At 43.2% G+C, this 27,354-nt stretch overlaps 1 protein-coding gene across 2 annotated transcripts in view; it reads left to right on the top strand.

Annotated features, from left to right (window-relative positions):
- Positions 1 to 27,354, top strand: part of CFAP54 (cilia and flagella associated protein 54) — a 2,603,731-nt gene that overhangs the window by 2,536,399 nt on the left and 39,978 nt on the right. For both annotated transcript variants that reach the window (XM_078677994.1, XM_078677988.1), the window contains one exon: positions 16,991 to 17,107. In XM_078677994.1, coding sequence (XP_078534120.1) covers positions 16,991 to 17,107 — 117 coding nt within the window. The remainder of the gene's footprint in view (positions 1 to 16,990; positions 17,108 to 27,354) is intronic.

Below are 27,354 nucleotides of genomic sequence, written 5' to 3'. Positions count from 1 at the left end.
TGTCATCTTACAACCCCCCACCCCCCAAACTATGTAGGCATGGCTTCTATGCACAGAGCAGCTGAGACACCCACGCCCTGTGAGCATTCACAGGACCCCAAGGGTCTTGGTTTTATTGCATGGCTGTCAGGCTCCACAGACAGCCCCCCGTGAACTCTGTGAGCACAGCTTCTATGCACTAAGCAGCACATAGACCCCCCATATGCTCCTCAGTGCACGGCAGCCATGCACTCGCCAGCAGCCTAAGGACCTCAGTTTTATTACACGGCTGTCACGCTCCACGGACCGCCCCTGTCCTCTGTAAGCACTACTTCTATGTACAGAGCAGCACCGAGACCCGCCCTCACTCTATCTATCTATCTATCTATCTATCTATCTATCTATCTAAAGAAGGGGAGAGACTCCATTGGCTAGAGCCAAAAAGAGTGTGGTTCTACCTTGATGGTGCTAGTGAGTTCAGGGAGGTCAATCAACTCTTTGTGTGGTATGTCGGGGCAAAGAAAAGGAAGCTGTTATAGAAGTGGACATCACACAATAGATAGTGCTCTGCATCAACTTGTTTGCTCACTCTACCACAGCCAAGGATGCAACCACTGCATTAGCTCATGGAGTTCCTCTCCTGGATATCTGTCAGAAAGCAACATGGGCTTTCTTGCACACATTTACAAAATACTACTGCCTAGACAGTCAGGTCCAGTCTGACAGTCACTTTGCTTGTGCGGTCCTACAGGACTTTTTATCCTAATCCATATTGTTGTCCCAGCTCCGGGAGGTATTGCTTGGGTAGCTATACTAAGGAATCTGCTGCTAGAAGTCTCTATCAGACGAACAAATTACTTACATTATGTGGTAGAGACTCTATCTAGCCCCAGATTCCTTACCGATCCTCCCATCCTCGCCGCTCTGTGACTGGATTTCTGGGGACTGGGCTGATCCCTTTCAGGGGTGTAGTTTTCCCCACCAGTGGTCAGTGTTTCTCATTGCTCTGTGCTTCTGGTGTAAAAAGTCATAAAGAGAAACTGACGTCAGCGCTCTGGGGTGGTGCCTATATAGGCACAACTCAGGTCATTGCTGGCACGGATGACGCAACCCGGAGCTGAACGACACCACCTACCACAGCAGGAAATGCCCTTGAGTATGACAATTGAAGCCAGCAAATAGGTTGCTACTCTGGTGGAATATCAAAAAAGTAAAATTGGAAAAAGCTAATGGCGATATTCTATGCTCTTCATTCTTTTGGGAATCACCTGCAGGGAAGATAAGACTTAGGGCCATATGTAGGTAGGTGTCTTGCGATCGCAAACTTTGCGATTCGCAGAATACAGGGCGTTTGCGATCGCAAAAGTGTGTTGCGATGTAGGTTAGTATTTTGCCTCGCAAAATTGAGAATCGCAAATTTTGCGATTAGCAATTTTGCGTCGCAAGGAATCTGCAAATAAATTTGCGAATTCACAAGCTGCGTCCAAGTATTTGCGAAAATCGCAAAATGCGTCGCGCACATTGCGATTTCGCAATTTCCTATGTAGAAAAAAAAATCACAATTAGCGATTTAGCAATTTTGCGCTTCTCAAATACCACCAACTCAGAACAGGTGGTGACCAGGTGCAACCTATTTAAACAGGCCCACAATGCCACAAAGGCCTCTCACAATGGCTGGCCTGTATGTAATAGACAGGAGGCTGCGTATCCAAGAGGCTGAACAGAGAAGGAGAAGCCAGGAGAGGATCTACAGAACACGTATCACCCTTTTCCAGCGCACTGAGAAGGACATCCATGTGCACTACAGGCTGCACCCAGACAGTATCCTGGAGCTGATAGAGGAGCTGACACCCATACTCTAGCACCCCACATACAGGGAACACACCGTTCCCAACCACATACAGGTTTTGTGCTCACTGCACCTCCTAGCATCAGGGAGTTTTCAGAGGGTAATAGCCGCAGCAGGAGGGGTCTTCCCGAGTGCACTTTCACTTTTTTTCACGCTCCTTGATGCCATGATGCAGAGGATGCATCACCACATACAATTCCCAAACATACAGCAGGCACTTGACCAGACCAAACAAGATTTTTACCAAATAGCACAATTCCCCCACGTGATTGGCTGCATAGAGGGAATCCATGTCGCACTGTCACCCCATCACACAATAAGTATGTGTTTAGAAACAGAAAATCCTATCATTCTTTAAACATCCAGGTAGTCTGCAATGCTAAACATGTAATCACAGATATAGCAGCAAAATTCCCAGGAAGCACACATGATTCCTTCATTTTCCGACACTGTGGTTAACATTGCAGACTCACAAATGGCCAGTTTGGAGAGGGATATCTGCTAGGTAATTGCATGACACACACATACAATAGTAGGAAAGGTCTGAACTGGCAGGACAATACTTAACATCAACCTACTTTTTCCCTGCAGGAGACAGTGCATATGCTGTGCGGGACTACATCCTCACACCCTACCTCAATCCAGCCACAGCAGCAGAGCGGAGGTACAACAGTGCCCACAGAGCCACAAGATGCACCATTGAGAGGACCTTTGGAATTCTCAAAAGCCATTTCTGGGGCCTCCATAAGAGTGGAGGTACCCTACAGTACAGCCCTGAGAAGTGTTGCAAAATTGTGGTGGCTTGCGCAATGCTACACAACATCGCTACCAAGAAGGGCACCCCAGTGGATCTGACAGATGCAGACACATCAGATGAGGAGGATCCATCTCCCCAACGCAGACGGGTAGGTGGAGCCGGGGCAGCTGCCGGGCGCCTGAGACGTGATGACATCACACAGAACTACTTCTAGGTGAGAAATGAGTATACAATGCCAAATGATGATGTTAAAAAAAATAGGTTTATTCCCTTAACACCACGGTTACTAATGTCACACAGCGTGACTGTAAGTATGTTGGTAGCACATGTTGATGTCACAGTGCCATCATTGTTCAGAGTCAGTTGGTCCATAAGGCATGTGTTGCCTCACAAGATGCCATAGGTGCATGCTGCCCCTTCCTCTCTGGCGTGCACGCCCTGTTGCCCCTCCTTCTGGCTGCGCACTGGCCTCACTGCTGTCTTCCCCTGCTCTAGCCTGACGCCCACTCCGGCGCCTTTCAGCAGGAATTGGAGGAGTTGGGGTGCTCCTTCTGGACTGGCAATCAGTGTCCAAGCTGCCTGATGTCCCAATGCCTGGTGTCCCAATGCCACCCGTGACTACAGCACGCAGTTGATCATGCAGTTGATCAAGCACATGCGTGACCTGCACCAGGTCCCTAGCCACATCCTGATAGCAGCGTGCCATTTCGTGTTGCATGCTAACAGATCTTCTAGCTAGCATGGAGATTGCGGTAGATTGGCGGGTCACAGCCTTAGTGAAGAGGTGCAGGTGGGTGTTTAGGCGATGTTGTTCCCTGCCCCTGGCCAGCCTGTCTCTTCTGTTCTCACTACAATTAGCCTCCAAAACTGTAGACATGGTAGTCACCCCATGCCTCAACTCTGACATATGGCAGTTATGAGTGGCTAGTTGGCGCTGAATTGACAAAATTTCTTTGCCTTGCAGGCGCTGTGCACGCAATATGTTGCCCTCCAGGCCTGCAAACACCGAGTCTGTTTCCGAGGAGGCATCGCTAGTGGTGGCCCGTGCCCTGTGTCTTGCACCGCTGCCGTTTGCGGTTTGTGCGCTGGAATGCGGGGTGTTCTGCCTTGGGACTTGGGTTGGATCTGTCTTTGAGCCCTGCCACATACACATCTCTAGCTGACTCCACCCCTTCAGCCACTGTATCATGTGTTGTTGGTTGTGCTGTAAAATTAAATGCACACATTAGTTGTGTGTCATGTTTATTTTTTCCAGCATTAAAGTTCTGTATGCAACTAATCACATGACTACTACTTGTCTGTGTTGCGCATTGCAAGTCTGACTCTTCCCTATGTACCCTTTGTATGTGTCACAGGACCAAGTATCAGTGCATGGGACTACATTTCCCATAATTCAATTCTAGATGGGCTTGTACACATGTACTGGATTTCTAATCAGGGATGGGTGGTTGGGGCTGTGAGTGGGAGGGGTATGTTTAGGGAATATTGGCATGCATCTTACCTTGTCTGGTTTCTGTATTTTCTGAGCTGTCCAGATCAGCCACGCCCGTCACAGACTCAGGCATGAGTGTGCCTTCCACCAACTCCTCCAGGGGCGTCGGCTCTGGTGCAGTTGAGGTCCCACCTCCAGGCGCTTTTGCCTATGCTAATCTGGTGGCCACCCTCTCCTTGGATCTTTGCCTCATGTCATACCACCGCTTGCGTAAGTCCTCAATTGAGTGGTGGGTAACGCCAATCGCATTTACTTTTTCTTGTATGTCGTTCCAGATTTTCCTCTTCCTGGCCTCTGGAACACGGAGTGAGCTCTTACCAAATAGGAGGTCATGTTGCCTCACAACCTCCTCTGTCAGCACCTCAAGCTCCCTCTCAGAGAACTTTTGTTTCCTCTTTCTGCTGTGTTCATCTGGCTGCTTGTCACCGCCCTGTGAATCCATTTCAGCTCCTTGGGGATGCAGAGTCAAAAGCACACTCCCTCCTCACAGTCTCTCAGGCAGAAAATGAGTCAGGAAAAACATAAAGGAGGGGACCCCTCTACCGTTACTTTGAGGTCAGGGAAAAGAGGGGAAAAAATAAAGACAATACTAGGAAAATTCCCTCATGACCTTTCTACTTTTTGTTTACCAACATTGTTTATATATTTCATATGGCATATTATTCAATCACAACAACATCAATACTAAATCATATAATTTCTTCAGTATATTTTTATTTCATCATTTCTTTTTCATTTTCCATTATTTTCTTGTATAATATTTTTATATCCAGTGTATCTATGATAGACATCATTTTGTAAAAAAAAAAATCATATTACAAAAAATACAATTACAAATTCATACCAAATATTCCCTTGGCTATAAAAGCACATCAATACTAACCATACTCCACTCACTCCATATCATTCATTCCAATTCATACCCTTCCGCACACATCCTCTACAAACAGTATCTGAACAAATCTTGATCTGTAGGGCAGAAATTATTCTGCCTTATTATGAACCATAAGATGTTAAATTTTATTCCACGCAAGGTCGACGTGCGTTTCGATGGGTTATCCACCACCTTCCTCAGGACCTATGCAGATACACACACTCCATGTAAACCAAGGGCCAGGGGATCTGAAATCACAAAACATATGTTGTTGTGCGTATATACAGAACATCATTTATACACTCATATTTCATTTACTTTTTCTTGAACTGGTTGACAGCCATACAGTAATGGACATCCCAACACCGGAGGGAGACTAGCATCCAGATTGCTCAACCCCATAAAGACAAAAGTGTTAAACACACATCACTCAGAGGAGGGACCATCACCCATAAAGCAGAAATATAGTAAATACAAAAATGAAGAATACGAGGAGAAAATCTCACAAAGCCAATCCTAGCATAACAATCTAGGTTTCATTATTGGTGACTACTCTGTAGCTCCTTAGAGGAAGAGAGAAGGAGTCCTGTAGGCTGGCACACTGAGGTTCTTATCCTATATTTACAATAGTGTCAACTTACTTTTAACCTGTAACAGCTATCCTTCTCGACAATTAAATTAGTGGCGCAGGGAATTTCATCAGTCCGGGTTGCTCAAGTATTGTTATTCCTGGGAAGTATATGGAAGCTGTATACATTTTATCCACATAGTTAGTTCTAAGCTCCCCAGGGACATACCTTCTAGTTTTATCTAGTGCCTTGAAGTGATGGTTCTCATGGGATAAATCCTTTCCCACTGTACATGTTAATTAAAATTGTGAAAACGCTCACACAATTCCTGTAGAAAAGAGAAAAAACACCAACCAAGAAAAAACTGTGAGCTTATAAACGTTTATATAAGGTTGGATGTTTTATTTCACACCATTTGTCCAAACTAACCTTTTTTTTTTAAAGTGATATGATATATCCTTTTCATTTCATAATGGACTCCATTTTCTAATGAGAGCGATAGCTCCTAAGATGTCACTGCTTCGACCTACAAATAAAATACCCAAAGGGTCAATGTATCTATAATGTCTCTCCTGCGTCTACACATTAATGAGAAAACAACTGTCAAAAAAGGAGAGAGATATCTCCATTCTCTTGATCTTCACCTACACACTTTAGACGTGGCCTCATACTCATAGTAAACATAATAACTAGTGAGTGAAGAAATGCACACCTTTACTAAGAACATGTTCCTAGTCACAGACAGCCTCAATTCGAAACCAGCTTGGGACAGGCACAACCAGCCGGTTTACCTCATTTCGAGATTGACATAAAAATGAATGTATCATACTAAAGGGTCCCGTCATCTTTACTGGTTCATAATAATTAATTGGGGCATGTATATAGTCCACTACAATAAAAGACCAGCTCGGGAGAGGCAAAAACCAGCCGGTTTTCCTCATCTCAAAATTGGCATAGAAGTAAATGTATAATGCTAAACAATCCCATGAAGGTCGACATTGCTAGAGGGGAATCTAGATGCTTTGTTACGTCCAAAAATACTCTACAATCCCCACACGGTCCCGGTTAGTTCTAAAGTCTCCCGCGGCTCACCTGTGGCTCGCTCTGGTCCCGGTTAGTTCTAAAGTCTCCCGCGGCTCACCTGTGGCTCGCTCTATCTCATTGTGCAGAGTACCAGTAACCCAGTGCTTTCGGACGACGAAGGGAAGAATGATAAAATTTCAGCGTTTTTAAGCTGTAGCAAAGCGCTTGAACTAATATTGCCCTCACCTGAAATCACTAATCCACGTCATATCGTTGCTGCCAGAAAGGTGAAAGAAGGACTAACTACACACACCACATTGCGGGCGCCATCTTAGAGTTTACAAGTGTAGAGCATTTTCAAGAATTGTAATTCTTTCTTTAATTGCCACCCAGGTGCCCCAATGAGCAGTCATCATTTTATTATTAGATTAGCCTAGATGACTTTTATATGCGATCAATTAATCAAAGAACGGATTCAAACAAATATATATAGGTCGTGATCAATATAATATTAAAACTAGGTTTGTGATTCAAAACACAAAAACGATAAACTCCATATTAGCGGTATACCATGTATACCATCTACAGAGTCCTCCTAGATATAGTAAATTGATACTTGTATAGCTCACTACTCACCCGCAAGGGTCTCAAGGCGCTTGTACGAATACCGCTGTGGAACCCATCCTGGCTTTCCCTGTGAGGTGTCCACTCCTGGGCATCCCCAAGGTGGAGGCCAGGCATCCTTAGTGTTGTGGGGGCCGTTGTGGAGATTAAGCAAGCTATTGCCCAGAGTTGCAGAGTGGGACTCCATGATTAGAATAGGCCCGAGGCGAGAATTATCAGGTCCATGGAATTTTTTTGAGCCCAAGACCCGCCGAGGCGGGGAATTGAACCCTGGTCCCGGGCTAGACCTCTACATCAGGGTCTGCGGCTCTAACCATTGAGCCACACTTCTCCACTGCTCCCAGATATGCATCAATCAGCCCTTAGTCTGAACCAGAGCACACACGATGGATTCGGCGTCTGTGTCGCATAATAAGAATCAATGATGGACTAAATATTGATGGCATATAGTATGCGCCATCTTAAAATTCCCAAATATAGTATATCTCTATGGCTAAGCTGTATAAGTGCATTCAGGGAAACCAAGATATAGTCCCTATAAGTTCCCATTTTTAAGAGCACAAACGATAGATTCAACATCTGTATCATGTGATGAAAAATGGACTAAGTATCAATAGCATGTCCTTAGCCACATAATGGAATTCCTAAATGCAGTATATCTCTATGGCTATAATGATTTCTTTAAAAAAAAAACAATATACAGTGATCTATTAGCTGCATGTTACTATTTCCAAGATAGATTATAACACAGGACCTATTTGGTTACATACCATGATATGTCCTCATTCAGCCCCTGTCTTATACAATCCAGATGGAAAATCCAAAATGTTTCTAATTTTTTACGAGTTGTTTCATTCAGTTGGCCCATATTAGTTTGTACTTTTTCTAAGATACACCATTTAAGTTCCATTTCATTATGTTGTTTTTCCAAGAAATGTTTGACCAATGGTGCAGTGATCTTTTTCGTTCATATAGCGGATTTGTGTTTGCTAAAACGGTGTCGGAACTCACGACCTGTTTCCCCTATGTATGCTAAACCACAGGGGCATAGGAGTGCCTATACGATGTTACTACTCCTACAGTAAACAACCTAAGCTTCACATTGATGTTTTTGTAGCAAAAAGAATCCGCAACAACAGCCGCATCACATGAGTGGCATAAGCCACATTTATGGTTTCCCAATATAATTGGAAAACCAGTCACAGAGGTTTGGTTCTCAACCAGCCTAGGTCTGTTCCTGGTGTGAACCAGTAGATCCCTTAGGTTCCGGTTTCTGCGGTAGGCTATAAGTGGTTGAGGAAGCTCAGTTTCTTGTTCACCCGAATTAAGAATTCTTCAATTTCTATTGATTATATTCTTAATCTTAAAGTTCAGGGCTGAGTGATTAATGACACAGGTCACTTTGCCATGGGGTTCTCGTTTAGTACCCTTCAGAAGCACGTCTCTATTGTAATATTTCGCTCTTTTGAAGGCCTGACGTACCAACAGATGGGCATACCCTCGTTTTGCAAGTCTCTTTTTCAAGGCTTCACCATGAATGTGAAAGTCATTCATACTTGAGCAATTACGTCGGATGCGGAGAAATTCCCCGAAGGGGATTGAATCTTTCTGACAATTAGGGTGAAAACTCCCGTATTACAGAATGGTATTCTTCGCTGTCGGCTTCCTATATAGACTGACCTGTAGGCTGCCACTACCACACTCAATCAGAATATCTAGGAATTCAACCTTACTGATACTGTAATTCGCCGTAAATTTGAGGTTCTGACCACTCATGTTTAACCAAAGTATGTATTCCTGTAGATCAGTCTCATTGCCTCTCCATACAAAAAAATATCATTGATAAAACAACGCCATAAAAAACATTTTCAAAAAACGGGGCATCCTCATTAAAAATATTTTTCAGTTCCCATTCTCCCATGTACGTATTCGCCACACTGGGGGCACAAGATGCCCCCATGCTCGTGCCCTTAATTTGCTTATACAAGAGCCATTGAAATAAAAAAAGTTGTTCAACAGAACAATCTCCAAGCATTGCAGGATAAACCCATCTGGTCTATTACAGGGATATCTTTGTAGAAGAGCTGCCACTGCCTGTAACCCTTGACACTGAGGGATGTTGGTGTACAACGCCTCAATGTCAAGCGTTACTAAGATCTCTATATTTGCGTTAAAAGGTACATCCTCTATTTTAACAATGATGTCTCCAGTATCTCATATAAATGACGCATATTTTTGAGTCAATGGGCATAAGAATGAATCCACATACTTTGAAAGTGGTTCAGTACTTGAACCTATCGTGGAAATAGTTGGTCGCATTGGAGGATGTTTCTCATTTTTGTGAGTTTTAGGTAAGCCGTATAATGCCGGTGTTACAGGACAAACTTTATTAAGGAAAGTGTATTCCTCTTCACAAATATCGCCATCATTTAGAGCTTTCTGTGTAATGTCACCAATAGCTATTTTTAGTCTATTGAGCTCTCTGATCTGTGCAGGTCTATAGTGTTCAGGTATGGACAACATTTCCAACATTTTTGTGGTATAGTCAATTTTATTCAGGATGGTGATGCCCCCACCCTTATCACAGGGTTTAATCACGATGTCAGTATTTGTTACTATTCTTTTCAGGGCCATATTCTCAGTTTTAGAAAGATTGAATCGTGGTTTGTTCGGACTTTTTAACAACCGAGCAACATCCTTCAGTACATTTTGATCGAAGATGTGGACTTCAGGTCCCACCATGTTCAATGTTGGGGTAAACGTTGATGTTGGTTTGCACTTAGATAAGTTCTCACTTACTGTTCCCTCCAATCTGTCCACTAAATATTTCTTTAATCTAACCTTTCTAAAAAGGCAAATAAGTCCTCATGTAATTTGAAATTGTTTAGTACAGTACACGGGACAAAAGATAAACCCCGGCTTAGAAGGGACTGTTCCTCATCATTGAAGGAGGCTGATGATAGGTTGTAAATAGGCAGAACTTCTTCTTTCCCCACTACATTACTAGTGTCACCCTTTTCTACCACCAATATTGCTGGTTTCAGACTTTGACATATTGCTGTTGAGGTTGTGGGCTCATCTGCTGATGTCCCCCTCTGTCTTGTTGCCAGTGGACATTGCGTCCCCTGTATTGGCCCCTGGATAAAAAAACCCGGCCATGAGTATTCTGTGGTTGTTGTCTGTCTCTAAAAGGCCTCGAATTATATTGTGTCCTACCATCATCATGAAAGTTGTCATTGTCAGATTTAGAGGAGCCTGTATCAGAAAAATTGGTATACTGTCGTCTATAGCTATTGGTATACATAGGAGTATAGTTAGACTGAGTCCCTCCCTGATAGTACATGGGGTTCAGATATGGGTATATCTTTTCTCTGGTGAACCATCTAATATCTTTACGCAATTTATCCGATTTTTTGTTTGTCAATTAGGTATCAAAGTCCTTCATTTCGGCCTGGATTTTTTCTAATTTACTTTTGGCCTCCTCCACCGCATTAGATGATTTCAATTTTTCTTCCAAATCTAGAATATCTTTACTCAGACTTGTCATCAGATCCCTTGCAGTTTCTATGATTAACATCATCCAGTCCCTGGAGCAGCGGTTAGATATTAGTGACCATCGCTCCAGGAACTTCCGAATTTCAATAAATAATGCAGGTGCATTGCGGACTCTAAGACCAGATGGAATAACACCTACTTTTAAATACTCTAGCATATAAAATGCATGGGATTCTATGCGTTATGTTTTTTCTTTAGATTTAGAAGGTACTGCCACTCACTATTATCCCCTTGCAGGGTAGTAGTTGAACTCGAGTTGTCTATCACATGACCTATAAGAGAGGAAAAGTCCTCATCAGAAAAGCCAAACGTCTGTAAACCCTCCATCTTATTAATAATAGTTACGTCTGGTCTCCTTTTAATATGATCTAATGGTGCTAAGATATCACCAAAATTTAGTAGGCCACACCCTATGGCCAACAAAAAAGAGAAACAACTATATTTACAAGAGAAAAGAACGGGATATTATCTCCCGAATAAGAGAAAAACAGAAAGAATTCTTACAAACCTCCACCAGTGAAAGCTGACCACTCATACCACTATCAACCAGCTCAATTTCCTAAACAAAAAAAGCAACAAAGAAACCTTCTAATACAAATTATCCCACAGTTAAAAAAACGTGAATGCAAAAACATAAAGGAGGGGAGCCCTCTCCCGTTACTTTGAGGTCAGGGAAAAGAGGGGAAAAAATAAAGACAATACTAGGAAAATTCCCTCATGACCTTTCTACTTTTTGTTTACCAACATTGTGTATATATTTCATATTGCATATTATTCAATCACAACAACATCAATACTAAATCATACCATTTCTTCAGTATGTTCTTATTTCATCATTTCTTTTTCATTTTCCATTATTTTCTTCTATAATATTTTTATATCCATTGTATCTATGATACAGACATAATTTTGTAAACAAATTTCATATTACAAAAAATACAATTACAAATTCATAACAAATATCCCCTTGGCTATAAAAGCACACCAATACTAACCATACTCCACTCACTCCACATCATTAATTCCAATTCATAACCTTCCGCACACATCCTCTACAAACAGTATCTGAACAAATCTTGATCTGTAGGGCAGAAATTATGCTGCCTTATTATGAACCATAAGATGTTAAATTTGATTCCACGCAAGGTCGACGCGCGTTTCGGTGGGTTATCCACCACCTTCCTCAGGACCTATGCAGATACACACACTCCATGTAACCCAAAGGCCAGGGGATCTGAAATCACAAAACATATGTTGTTGTGCGTATATACAGAACATCATTTATACACTCATATTTCATTTACTTCTTCTTGAACTGGTTGACAGCCATACAGTAATGGACATCCCAACACCGGAGGGAGACTAGCATCCAGATTGCTCAACCCCAAAAAGAAAAAAGTGTTAAACACACATCACTCAGAGGAGGGACCATCACCCATAAAGCAGAAATATAGTAAATACAAAAATGAAGAATAAGAGGAGAAAATCTCACAATGCCAATCCTAGCATAAAAATCTAGGTTTCAGTATTGGTGACTACTCTGTAGCTCCTTAGAGGAAGAGAGAAGGAGTCCTATAGGCTGGCACACTGAGGTTCTTATCCTATATTTACAATAGTGTCAACTTACTTTTAACCTGTAACAGCTATCTTTCTCCACAATTCAATTAGTGGCGCAGGGAATTTCATCAGTCCGGATTGCTCAAGTATTGTTATTCCTGGGAAGTATATGGAAAAGCAGACTCTCAGGAAGCTGTGTACATTGTATCCACATAGTTAGTTCTAAGCTCTCAAGGGACATACCTTCTAGTTTTATCTAGTGCCTTGAAGTGATGGTTCTCATAGGATAAATACTTTCCCACTGTACATGTTAATTAAAATTGTGAAAACGCTCACACAATTCCTGTAGAAAAGAGAAAAAACACCAACCAAGAAAAAACTGTGAGCTTATAAACGTTTATATAAGGTTGGATGTTTTATTTCACACCATTTGTCCAAACCAACCTTTTTTTAAAAAGTGATATGATATATCCTTTTTATTTCATAATGGACTCCATTTTCTAATGAGAGCGATGAGTCAGGAACAGGTGCAGGCAATCAGGTGCGGCATGGGCAGTCACACTTCCTGGTTGTGATGTCATCATTCTGCACCTTAATTGCTACTTTCCGTTTTTGCGATTCCTTAATAGCGATTTCTCTATTAAGGAATCGCTGTTTGTGTAATCGCTATTTAATTCTGTGAATTTTTGGTAATCGCTATTTTTTAGCAATTTTTCCCCTACTTCGCGTTTTGCGATTCCGAAAATGCAATTAGCAGAAAATAGCATTTTCAGAATCGCAAAACAGATTTTACCTACATATGGCCCCAAGTCATACAATCAGATAGACTTGGACAAAATTTTTGTGTAATTAAATTTACGCTGAAGTACAGAGATAATGCCATTAGCTTACATCGCATAGTTCCACAAACTAAAAATCCAAACGCTATGGGCAGTCTTTTAAATGCGGGCAACAGTTTTAGGCGGTTAACAAACATTTCAGGTAGGGTTTTTACCTCAGTGTACCTTTCAAGTAATTTTTAAGTGCAAAACTATAAATCTAAATGCAAGTGGCAGTGTTCTGAACACGAGCTAGTGGAATGAATTTGAAATTACATTTTTGAGTTACATTTTTACAAGAACTGACTGTTTGGGTAATTTATTGAGTGCGAGGTGAAATCTGCATAATTACTTGTAATTTCTCATAACCTTGCTGTCATTTTGCCTAATTACGCTGCAGCAAATTATGCAAGTTTTGCAGATCTCTACAGTCAGGTGGTGAGAGGCTATCTATATCGCCAGGGGGGGGGGAAAGAACAGGGAATTAGCAAAGATAGCTCAGTCTAGCTTCAGTTGGGAAAAGGTTCATTATACATCGAGAGCCTTTACATTCCAGGAAGAAAGGGAGGACATATATGAGAACAGACTCAGCTGCAACCTTCCAACTTTTGTGATTTTCATCTCTCACACCATCAGTGAACCTTACTGGATCTCTTCGCCTCCCCAGCTCATACATTACTTCCACATTTTTTTGCGGGCCTGCATTATTTTTCCCAGGCATGGAGAGTCGATGCCAAACACACAAGATGATGGAGGGAATGTTGCACATTGGCAAAACATTCACCCCCGGTCACAGATCTGGTTTAATCCATCGTTATTTTGCTCACCACGCCACCCCAGTTCGGACCTGGCCATTTGCATGGGGAGTGGATGGCCTGGCTATCAATGACATGGTCAGAGAGGTTTCTCAAAGCTTTTCCTGTGATTCCCCTCCTCCTAAAGGTTCTTCAGAAGATTCAGCAGGAGTGGGACTTTGTGATATTCGTAATGCTGTTCTGGCCTCGTCTGGCATAGTTCCTTCCCCATGATAATGCAATAGAGATAGAGAAGTGCTATCACCTGCCTGCATATGCAAACACAACTACTGTCCAAAACACATTTTTTTCAAATTATTGGCATGCATGCTGAAAGGAGGGATTTCCAGCACCTAACTGCTCAAGGGAGCTAAATTTAAAAATGCAATGTTCCAGAAAATCATCAAGGTTAACTTCTTATTCAAAGCACTGGAACGACTGAAAAATTCAGTTGGAATAATAGTCCATGCAATTGATTGTGACCCTTTTAAAATTTTAGAATTGTGCCTAAATGGTTTGCTTAAAGGGTTAACTCCATCTACTCTGCCTGCACAATGGGTAGCGAGAAAAGGGGTTTGGAAGTCATGGGGTGATTTATCAAGAATAATTCCCTTAGCAACTAGATTAGTCAGAGGCTTTTAAACAGAGGAGACCAGGGGTTCCTAGATCTTGCACTAATATTGAAAGGGCTTTACCTGTGTCAGATCCATCAAACCCTGCTACTATCCCTTTAACTCTGGATGTAAAGCGTGCACTGTTATTATACACGGAAATATCCAAATCTTCCGCATTTCAAATGCATTATTCCCCTCCTATGTGGTTGCAAATAAAGGTAAAAGTTACAGTTGCCTTACTGAGTAGATAGGTTAGCCAGCCAATAACTCAGGCATATGTTTCTGCATCACAAAACCTCCAAGGAAGAATAACAAGGGCGGTGTCTGCATCAAGGGTTGACGCCTCAGGATTGTCCATAGAGGAAATATGTAGGTCAGCCACTTGGTCTATGCCTAATACTTTTATTTCTCATTATAAATTAGATTTGGGTTTGACTGATCATTTTAGTTCTGGTACTATGAAAGTAGCAATGAAGTAGTTGCTCAAATTAGTAATCTCTAGTAAAATACTTTGCCTGAAACTAATGGCACTGTTAGTGCCTTAATATTTAACCTAGTGTTTATCCTCACACAGTCAGGGCTGGCAAGAGAAGGATTGACCAGGAGGTAGTGATTCAATTACGTATTAGTAATCTTCATTACCCTGAGCCCAAATCCTCCTCGCCCCAGTAATCAACCCACCCTCCCTTCCTTCCCTTGTAGCACCTCTAATGGAGTTTGCTTGCTATTTACAGAATTGCCTTGGAAGGGAGGAGTTTATATTGTTGCATATAGCAATGGTAGAAAGACTATCAGAAAGTTTGTAACTTGGTACAGTCTTGTAAAACGTCGGTCTCAGGATGGTGGACATTCCTTACACAGGCAGGGCTAGGGCAAGGAGGATTTAAACTCACAGTATTGAAGAGTACTCCTAAGTAAAGGAATCATTTTCCTAACAGTAAAAGGAGAGAGAATTGAATGACTGGCAATATACATCTTTCTTGCCTGAAAGGTTGTTCTAACTTTAACAGATCGGCAAACCTCATTAAATGTACCTCATTAATAATATAAATTAAAACAAAAAGGTTTATTCACTGCCTTGGCCCTTGCACTACTCAAACCCTTTTGTGCTAATAACCTTTTTGGTTTGATCAATCAAAATTCATTCCTAAAAAGGGGACCAATCAATGTAACAATCTGAATACCTATATAGGTCCACCTTACATAATACACATAATTCTCACTACACCTTCATAAATGTATTTATTAGCTCTTATTTACCAAAAAGATTTTAAAAATCAATCTAGTTGATATAAAAAGTATTATTATCCAATACAAAACCCTTTACAGTCTCTGCTAGCATGTCTAACAATTCACGATTAAGTGTTCGGTTTAAATTTTTTTATTTTTTAGAACTTTTAAATAGGGAGCTAGAACCGAAGGTATCAGAGATCTTTACCTGAGCACCATTTGCGATACAGTGGGATACATTCATTTTTGTTAGGCACTGAGAGATTAAGTGATTTGCCAGAATCACAGGATGCTGGGACCTCCTGCCGAGATTCGAACCCGGTTCCCCACCTCCGAGGGCGGCTGCCCAAACCGTTAGGTCATATCCTCTCTCCTAACGTTATTGCCAAGTGGAACTTGGATGACCACTTCTTAGCCAATGTGGACTAATAGAAATCTAGAGATAATAACTGGACATGCCCATTTCTTTAATAATATTTGTGAAAGCCCTCATCTTACAAATTGTATGTTTTGCATTATTTTACATTAAGATTTACCTCCTTACCACCATATTACTGGTGATACTGGATACTATTCTTTCAAATTCTTGAAAAAGTCCAGGGGCCAAAACATGCGTGTATTGCTTTATGGAAAATGCCTGTTTTTGTCAACCATGTGAAAAAACAGAAAACAAATAAATGACAATGTAAGCATTAACAATTCCTGTGTTATCGTGCACATTTGACTTCGCTAACCTTGGCCTTTAGTAAGGAACATTTTTTGTATGAGTCTGAACATATCTTTGATTATTGCTGTTTTTTTCCAATTATTTGTTTATTGGACACCTTGTGCCATCAAAGCGTCACTATGGTATGACATCCATACTTTGAACTTTAACTCTTTATATCATTAGTATTGTGTACATTCGTCATTTGATGTGCTGGTACTCTTTCCTCCGATGCCCAGCTTTGTTTTCCCATATCTTAGGAAACATCCCTTTTGTCAACATTGTGATAGTTCTGTACTTTGTCCAAGTAGTGATCTGCCTAAATACAGATCTCATGACATACCAACTGGTCACATGAAGGCATCGTTATCACCACTCATGATTACATTGCTGTACCACTGGCTCACAGGTTTAAGAAGCTGATTACGTGTGAACCCTAATAAAGTGTGGGAATATAGATTGAGTATGGCTTCTTCATCTGTATTCCCTCTTTCCAAACTGTTCAACGTGTGAATTCCAAAAGGTGCTAAACTTTTCCTTTTTTGGCAGGTACCAGATGAACCCTCGATGATGGAAAATGGGTCAGTTCTCTTAGAAACAGAGTCCTCGTTCGACTCTTCTCTTCTAGATGCTCCTTCTGCTTCTCAGTCTGTAATCCACACAGAGGTACGTGTAATTTATAATAGGCACTGCTGAAATGGCTCATAAGAACCCCCATGACCACCAGTAATCTTCTGATGTCTGAAATCTGTGCAACTTTTTCAACTCCCTCCCCCCATTTTTGATTTCATATCCCATACTGTACTACTAATGCTGAATGTCTATTCAGCCATTTCTGTAACCTTTGGCAAAGCAGTGTACTAGGAATATTGGTGCAAGCGGTAATGGGGGCCTTACTCCCTTGGCAGAAATGATGGATGCCACATATTGCATCCTACCTGACATTACGGTCTGATTCCTAGCAGGTGGCCCTTCATGAGTATGGTCCTCCAGCAAAGGACGTGGAGCCACAACATCAACACCTGATTCCCAGCCTCTCGATGAGGAGCTGAGGTCTTAGGTGGAGAGCTGACTGACAGGCAGAGATTCAGTTGTAATGCCCCAGATTGATAGAAACTCGAAACAGAGGCTTGTGTCAGTATGCCAGCTCGAATGCTGACTGGAAGTAGCTGGCAAGGTAACTGCGCCACTGTGCAGGAAATAAAAAAGCCAGAGGACAAGGAACAGCGACAATATTCCACGGAGTGCGGACAATCTTCTGCACCAAGCGTAACTCCTCTAATCCTAACAGGAATCATGACAAAAGTTCTTCTTGCCTCACAAACTCCAGGCACCTTCAAGTAACAAGCTTGGCATTGCAGAATTCCTTTACAACAGCAACAGAATCAGCGCTGAGCGAGGCAGAGGAACGTGGCTGACGGTAGGCAAGATAATACATAGTGGTGGATGTGAGAAGTTGGCCTGGTCTATGATGTCCACTAATTAAAGTGGTCACCTTGCACCAGTCCAAATGACCCTTATGATGTATGAGGTCAAAGATAACCTTTAGAAAGCTATCCTAGTTGTAGCTGTGGAGAGCATCCTTCAGGCTTCGTCTTGAAGGAATGTAAAGCAGCTTGTTTTACCAGAAGATCACCTTTAGTATTAATCAAATGAAAGGAGAACCACACAGTAGTTATAAAAATATGTATTTATTTATTTACTACTCCCTAGTATCCTCTACACTAGAATACAACACAAAGCATGCAATACTTTAACAAAGAAACAGTTGTAAGTAGCACAATAGACAGTAGGCCCCAGGGGGAGACCAAACCATATACTAAAATAGTGGTAAAAGAACCATGACTGGAGTTGAGACAGTGTCTAGAACATGTAGAATCGCTGAGACCCCAAGGAACCACCCAAGGTGAGTAAACAGGGACCCCATGGAGAACGAGTGCAGTGTGCTAACCCGACTGTGGGCTCCGTACAATTCTATGGGGAAGTTGCGGTTACAATTTTAAACTTTAAGGACCCTTCTTGTGGAATTCGAGGAAAACCTTTGGAATTTAGGTGGTTGGAGAGCCACTCCACCCGTGGATACAGGAGTACCCGAGTTACCTATCCCAGAGGTATGGAGTGGTGTCGGAAACCGCCGTCATTTTCAATAGAGGGCTTCAAAGAACAGCTTCTGCCCGGGAAGGAAGAAAGTGTCCGTAGGAACCCAAGGGTGTATTCGTGATGGAAGGAACCTGAAAGCAGAGGGGACAGAGTCTGGGTCACTTCAGGGTGATCAGCGGCTCGGTAGATGAATGCCCACCGATGTTGGGTGCTTCAAGTGCGAGGAAGGGATGCTTGACTCTGCAGCCATGAGGTCCAGGAAACGCAGAGGAAAACAGGAGCCGATGTGAGCATTCCCACAAAGGTTGTCTAGTTCTGAGGGGTCAATATTCGGCTGGAGCACCGACAAGCCTTGGCAACAGCACACCAAGCAGGAAGGCCAAGCAGTTTACGGTGTGGACCAGCAAGGTCAAGGGGACTCACCAAGCAATGGGGAGTCAGGGCACGTCTGGAGCAACCCAGGAAGACCAACATAATTCAAGATGACCCCCAAGAAGACCCACAGGTCGAATGACCAGGAGTCGCAAGGGTATCTCGAGCAAGATCACAAAGTACCAGCCCACAGAGCACTGCAGCGTGGAGGCTGGAGTTCTTTGGTGGAAATACTGCTCAGGGTCAGGACTACACATAGTCCAATGCACAGCTCAGGAATCACCAACAAGCATATGCACTTGCAAAAGTACGCAATGCACAGGGGTTCGGTTTATGCGGTCCCCACGAGGGATACTGGATCAAACTCAATGAGAGGGCAGCTTGACCTCAAGGAACTTTGGAACCCACCTTCTGTGTTGCTGGAGATTTCAGAGTCCACAGGAGCTTAGGATCAGCCGACCGGTCAGTTGCTTTACGGTGCCTGCTAATGCAGGGGAGTGACTCCTTCACCCCAAGGGAGATTCTTTAGATGTCCTTAATGCTCCAGAGGTCCTGCATGGAGCCTGTATGGTGCAAGGGCACAGACGATGCTTTGGACAGAGAGGGAGATGAAGTTGGGCACAGTCGTAGTCCAGCGAAGTACAGAGTGTCCAGACGGTCAAAGGTTAGTAGTTTCTTATTTCAGAATCTTGTCCACATCAAATCTAAGGTCCTACACCCAACCCTTATGTACCCATGGGAGAGGGTTAGACAGATTCAGGGGACCATCCTAGGGGAGGGTTAGGACAGAGGGGAGGTTACCGCGATGTTCTTTGTCCAGTTTCACGCCAGAGCAGGAGCCAATGGCTCCCAGAACTGGTTTGAGCTGGACTAGGCACAGGGACACCAAGTGTGCCCCAGATGCAGACTTTCAGGAACTTTGAAAGGGCACCCACCCAGCCCCAGTACTCTAAATCCTGTCTGGGAGGTGGTTACACCTCCCTGTGGCAGGATGCCTATTGTACTGCCTTCCTCTGCTCAAGTTTGGCTCAGCAGGAGGAGAAGAAATGTATCTTTGGTCGGCAGCACCCATTTTGTGCTGTCTGGGTCTAGAAGGCTGGCAGCGGGAAGACCAGGGACCCTACGAAGCTCGCTTCAGAAGGGTGGAATCATACCTCCCACCCTGGTGACCAATGTGGGGGTATGATTCCAAGGTTTTTGATACCAAACACAACATGTTTTGTTTCAGCCATTTTCGAGATAGCATTTACAGCGAGGTTATAATGCACCTCTACCTATATGCATGGCTGAGTCACAGACAACCCAAGAGAATGCTCTCCGAAGGCTGCAGAAGGGCTCTGCTCATGCAGGGGCACCCTCTCACATAAAACCCAGCACCATGCCTTCAGGATTGTTAAGGCCTGCTATAGGGGTGACTTATAAGTTTTAAGTGTAGTGACCTATAGATATAGTGAACCTATACTTAAAGTAAGTGGTGCAAGCACCAGCTTACACAGGCTGCAATGGCAAACCTGTAGTTCCATTTTGCATGGCCTTTAATGGCTGGCATAATACATGCTTCAGCCCATGGGAGGCCTCTGGGGTACCTCTGCCCTGGTACATGTGTACCATATACTAGGGACTTAAAAGGGTATCCCAGTGTCCAATCTGGAGTGCACCTAAGTACATGGCATAACATTTTTACGGAGAAAGCAGATAGACTCAGGTCCTGATTAACAGGATCCCAGTTAGACTAGTCAAAACAGTGCAACAAGCAAAAAGTGGGGGTAACCATAAGAAGCAGATCCTACTTTCCTCCAGTGAAGATGTGCAGCTGTCTCCTACACAGAATATCTCATATTATATTGAAAGTAATTAAGCAAGGAGGCTGCGTCTGGTAATAAAATTGATTGAAACTAACACATCTCCAGCTTGCCATAAGACACTCCTCCTGGCACTGCCGTTAACTCTTCACATAAAATTCCATCACGAACTCCCTGTCAACCTTCTAAATTCTAAACAAGATGAACCAGAAGGTAAAAGCAGAGGGATTGCAGAGATGAGGAGGCAGGGAAAGACAGGAAGGGGCAGTAAAAACCTAGGCTTCGACAGTACTGCAGCAAATGCTTTGAACAGAGTATTTTAGGAGAATCCTAATTGGATCAAATATGATGCATTGCTAGTTTATGTTTTTTCTGAACTGAGTTTTTATCCAAGGGATCTTGTTTCCATAGCAAACAACAGTAAATATAATTGTTTATTTTTTTACCTCTACCTTGGAGCGTTTCATATTTGACTGTTTTTATAGCATAGCCTATGACCTTTCCTGAATTAAGTTGCGGAAAACAGACTTCTAAATATGAGTTACTTTTGCTCCTAGAGGAAGCAAAATCCAGGCATCATGTCCATAAAGGCCATATAGGATAGAAAACATTAGTTTACAGAGTCATTGGGCTACATGTATATGCTGCTCGACAATTGACAATGTGTAACAACACTTTAATTGGGGCTCTGACGATAGGTGCTATATTGTCCGGATCTACATAGTGTGGGGATCCAAAAAAGCGGAAGAGATCATTTACCTCAATGGCTGTCTTCGGTGTTGCACATGTCCGCTGCTAATGAACAATGCTTATTTAGGCATTCATTTTTCTGATCTTTTATTGGTTGGCAGTACCTAGTGAGAGGGGAAGGGAAGAGGAGGTCTTTCTTCGTTATGCCCTCACAGACCCCGAAAGATGTCATGCTTCATCATTGGGTCATGCTCCTCATCAGGCCAGCGCTGCAATGCCCGATGGGCACCCATAAATGGGGCTCTTTGGCGGAGATCTTTTGAAGAAGCCATAGGGTGTGTGTGGGTGTGAGGGCTGGGTAGTGCACTAGGTTAGTTAGATAAAATGTCTAGAGCTGTCCTACTGTCATATGTTTTATTCCTGTGGTAGTTCAGGCTTTATTAAAATATGAGAGAGCCCCTACAAGGGTGTAATGTTCCTACAGGGCTGAAGTGGTGTAGTGGGTCAACATGTTTTGTGCCTGCTTAGCCCCTAACGGGTCTGATGGCACTTCATCAGGACCAAATATAATAAATACAGTGAGTGGTGCACTACCGCTGGTCTGGATCTCGAATTTGTGTCTGATAACCAGGCGCAGTAGAGTGACCCCTGGTAGAATTATACCGAGGTAGGAGACCTAAGGACAGAGATAAAAAGGGGAGACAACCAATGGAGAGTTATAGCAAGCGAAAGGAACCTGTCAGATAGTGCTCTTTTGTGGCAGGCTAACTGGTAATTAATGAGATTAATCACACAAAAAAGTGCCAAAGTGAGGGTGCATGAGCATTCATTCTCAACTTGTTTGGTAAAAAAGTTAGATGGCAGAGCTCAAGTATAGAGGTGAGTGTTGTTCTACCAGGAGCTGGGGTAGCACACATCCACCAGCGTGAGCTTATGGATCCAACGACTTGTCACCAGCATGTACATATAGGGGTGAACAGATCCCCAAGGTTGGAATCAAGTTGAAAATAGGGTGCTTAACAAGGTAATCAAGGATATATATACACAACCATACTTCATTCAAATTGAGTTGCAGATTCCATTCGCGTTTGCAGAAATGTGCAGAGACCTGCCTACTGGTTATTTGTGTACCGAGGATTGCACTTAATTGCTGCCGTGCGTGCCAAGGTAACAAAGTTGTGCACTTTGGGTGGTGAATATTGCCGTCCCCAGGGGCAGCAACACAAACATGCATACATCAATATCCCTTTTGAAACATGACTAATGTTTGCCAAATTGTGACGGTACATGTGCATCAATCTTAACGATTACTGAGAGTAGTATTAAATTGCTACTGGAGTTTCCAAGATAGCTTGGTCGCTCATACTCAAACTGCACGAGCGCCACTCTCCTGCTATCCTAAAACCCTGTGCAGAATTGGCTCATACTCAAACTGTCAATGGCAGGTTGTAGCTACAATCGTGCTGAGAGGAGATAGCAGCGTTTTCTTAAACTCACCTATAGTGAATGAGTCTACGGCTGACGGGGAGGCAGAGCGTGTTGTTGCTCTGAAGCTGAAAGAGAATAAAGTATTCGACCAACATGAGGTATGCGCAACTTATCGGTGTCAAGGCGGCATAGTTTACCAGTCTTGAAGGTTTCATACTCACGATGGGTGGCAAAACGACAATCGTCTATCCTACCCTTGCTCCGGGCCCCATGCTGGATGCTTCCGGGTCTGGTGCTTATGAGGAGGTTGAGTGCACGTAGGAAGTGTCAAAGAACTAGACTGGCGACCCTGGTGGCCATCTTGGGAGGGGGGCATGTTTGAAAAATGTTATTGATAGAATGTGTCAGTATGCACGATACCTCTAACCCACGCACGAGAAACTACTCTTCAACAAGCAACTTCAGCACTAACAGTCGAGGTGGGCACTAACAACAACACCAACAACAAAGAACACCCATAAATTTGATGTATGGGTATGGACCACCAACCTACCAGGGTCCACCTATGTGGCAGTATCCCAATTTCCAACATGCTCCCCCCACTGTTTGCCCCCTTCCAACCACAACCTTTTTTAGGCAGGGGCTGGGGCAGAGGGAGAGGCAGAAAAAGAAGAGGCGGTCAGAACCAACCAAAAAAAGTACAATGGCAAGACCAAACACAACAAATGCACATGGAATTGAGAAGCCACATGGGGAAGAAAAATGTATTTTGAACCTCTCCGAAAGATCTCTCACGGATATGGAAACCACCGTACTCAAACAAGGCTTGGGTTTTGTGCCAACCCACAAAACCGACAACTTTCGTACCAACTGCGCACTACAGAATTTTTTCAGGAAAATACTCCTGAAATCCTTCTTTGGGAACCAATCAGAATCTCTACCAGTCAACACTGGTCTACGAAAGCCTTCCACCTTCACCCCGAATTCCAGCATGATACCCACAGAGGTCCTTACATTTGAAAGAGCTGTTCTGAAAGAAATTGCGGAAAAACGCACCATCCCAGGATTCTCTAACACATCCAAACTGGAATCAGAGGCCATTGATACCTTGGCGAATGACCCTTCCATTAGCATCAAAGCAGCGGACAAGGGAGGAGCGATTGTGATTATGTCCACCACTGATTACAGGACAGAATGCCTGTGCCAGCTCTAGGATGTTAAATACTACACCCCTCTTATAGAGGATACAACACTACGCCTCATAACCCATATCAACTCCCTGGTGACATCAGCACTCAAACAAGGAGGGATCACCAAAAATTAGGCTGATTTTCTCACCAATGACAATCCAAGACTGCCCTATTTTTACACTCTTCCCAAGATTCACAAGGGGGTCAAACCTCCCCGTGGGAGACCTATTGTGCTAGGGCATAAGATCAGTCTTGGAACCCCTCTCCAAATTCTGCAACCACTTTTTCCAACCCTTGGCCTGGACTACACCTACATTCCTCCAAGACACCAGAGATGTCCTTAATCTGATTGAGGCAACCAATCTAGAGAGCACTCAACCTGATGTTTTACTAACCCTTGATGTTGAGGCCCTCTACACAAACATCCCTCAACAGGCCACGCTGGAACTGGTAGAGGAAATCCTACATAACGCTGCATGGACATCACCAACCCCCATAAACTTTATTATGGAATGTGCCCACATTGCACTAACAGAGAATTTCTTCCAATTTGAGGACCAGCTTTACCATCAGACCCAGGGGACTTCAATGGGCAGTACTTTTGCCCCTAGTCTGGCATGTCTCTACATGTCAGACTTTGAGGCTAAGTACATGCTTATTGACACCAACCCCTTTATGGACAATGTCTGCCTGTGGCGCCTCTATATAGACGACATCCTGGTGCTTTGGAAGGGAGATTCCAACAACATCCCCGCCTTCCTAACTTGGGTAAACAGCTTGAATCCCTATCTCAATTTCACAGCCAACAGCTCCGAGCAAGAATTACCCTTCCTGGACCTTATGATTATTAGGAAACAAGACATACTGGAGACTACCACCTTCAAAAAACCCACTGATAGCCACTGTCCATTACTATACAATAGCTTCCATCCTAAACCCTTGAGGGAGAACCTCCCCTACCGACAGTTTTTATGTATAAGAAGAAACTGTAGCAATCTGGAAGATTTCAAAACACAAACCTCTGAACTAAGTACACACCTAGTTCACAGACAATATCCCATCAGAAAAATAAAAAACGCACAGAAAAGGGCCCGCAACACCAACAGAGCAGCTCTGCTCAAGACACACCCCAAACCCAACACTGACCTGATCATGTGTCACCACCTACACACCAGAATCCAACATGATTAAAGGGGTCATCAACAAGCACTGGAACATTCTCCATATAGGAGAGCAGGCCTTCAGTAAGCCTAGATTTGCCTTCAAACACACAACAAGCCTAAAGGAGTTTCTCATTAACACCAGACCCAAAAAGAGTAAACCACCACCACCCAACACCCAATGGAACCTACCTCCAGTAAGAGGTCACTACCCCTGTGGACAATGTGTTGTATGCCCCTGAACAAAAGCCACCAAAACCATCACACGCACAAATACCATGACATGGCGGCAAAATTGACACACTAATTGTAATACACGCAATTGTGTTTATCTTATCACCTGCCCATGTCAGTTGCAGTATATAGGCAAGACCACCCGCCCAGCAAAAATAAGGATGACAGAGCATAGAAGCAACATCAGATGTAGAAAAACCAACAAGAAGATGCGCGCTCACTATGTTGAACACAACCACACCACTAATGACCTCAACTGAACCATCCTGGAGACCTTCCCACACATCTCTAAGGAGGCATTGTTTAGGAAGGAACAGAACTGGGTGTTCAAACTTCCCACCTATACACGGGGTCTGAACGACGATCTCCCCTGGGCGGAATTGAACCACCACTGGTCATGCACCCAACCACATTTCTTTTACTTGTAACTTTTCCAGGTTTCGTTCCACCGATGGCCATTAACTCCAGTGGCCCCCAGACTCCGTCCGATAATCACATGTAATCTCTACACTTGCGCCCTAAAATGTATTATGCCGATTTATCCTTCTCACTGCCACATCGATGAATATGGTTTCCACATATGGAACATGGTAACCACCATCCACCATTGTAGCACACTTGGCCATATGAGCACCTTATTTGACCATCTTATGGCCGAGTGGCCCTTATTCAATTTGGCTAGTATTACCCCTGGCGCACACATAATCGAGGCTGGTAATCTTTAAAACACCCCCTTCACTCCAAATAGATCAGTTCACTCAACATCTGAACTTTTATTTCATTTGAACTATGCATTTATTTTATTTTATTTTATTGAACTTATATTGCGCACAGCTACCCGCGATGGGTTTCCCGGCGCCAGGGACAGACTAGAGAAGAAAGAAAAAAACAAGCAATGGCTGAGAGAAAAAACAGAACTGAAGAATTTAGAACAGAAAAGTCTTTAATTTTTTACGGAAAGCAAAAAGACTAGTTTCTGTTTTTAGCGCCAACGGGAGAGCATTCCACATCTTGGGTCCCAGATATGCGAATGAACGGCCTCCCATTTTTGTCAATCGGATCCTAGGAATCACAAGATTGTTGTTGTTAGATGACCTAAGAGAGCGGCCAGGCTGATATGGCTGGGCAAGATTGAGCAGGTAACTGGGAGCAGAACCCTGACGAATCTTAAATAGGAAGCACAGAGTTTTAAAGACCACACGATCAGAAATTTTTAACCAATGAAGGTCGCGCAAAGCTTGCATTGCGGACGTTCTCCGAGGAACATTGCGCAACAAACGCGCAGCTGAGTTCTGTACAACCTGGAGTTTATTGATTGTGGCTTTATCTGCTCCTAAATAGAGCACATTGCCATAGTCGATACGAGACATCACAAGGGCCTGTACGACAGTTCTTCGAGTGGACTCAGGCAAAATTTATTTTGCACTCGCGTACATACTGACACGTTCTATCAATACCGTTTTTCTACATGCCCCCCTCCCAAGATGGCCGCCAGGGTTGCAAGTCCAGTTGTTTGATGCTTCTTACGTGCACTCAACCTCCTCATAAGCACCAGACCCGGAAGCATCCAGCACTTGGCCCAAGGCAAAGATAGGATAGACGATTGTCGTTTTGCCACCCATCGTGAGTATGAAACCTTTCTGACCTGAAATATGTCCGGGGGAGATGGATTATTCCATCATTTAAGGTGTTCATGATTGAAAGTATCTTCAAATGTAAGTGATGCATAATACAAAATGTCATACCATAAGCAAACCATATCTTTCACAGTCTTAAAGCAGATTCTCTTATAATAATTAGGATCATTGATCCTATACAAAAACCTTTTACTGTCTGTACCGAGCGGTAATGCCAGTCCGTAATATGGCCGTTTGTCAGTTAATAAACTTTGCAAGTGCCCAGCAAATCCTGCCCAAAAGTAAAGTTTAAAGTCAGGA

This window comes from Lissotriton helveticus, chromosome 1_1 (assembly GCF_964261635.1).
Source record: "Lissotriton helveticus chromosome 1_1, aLisHel1.1, whole genome shotgun sequence".
Classification (NCBI taxonomy): domain Eukaryota; kingdom Metazoa; phylum Chordata; class Amphibia; order Caudata; family Salamandridae; genus Lissotriton; species Lissotriton helveticus.
Note: the sequence above shows the minus strand (reverse complement) of the source record. Positions and strands in the feature narration are given on the sequence as shown.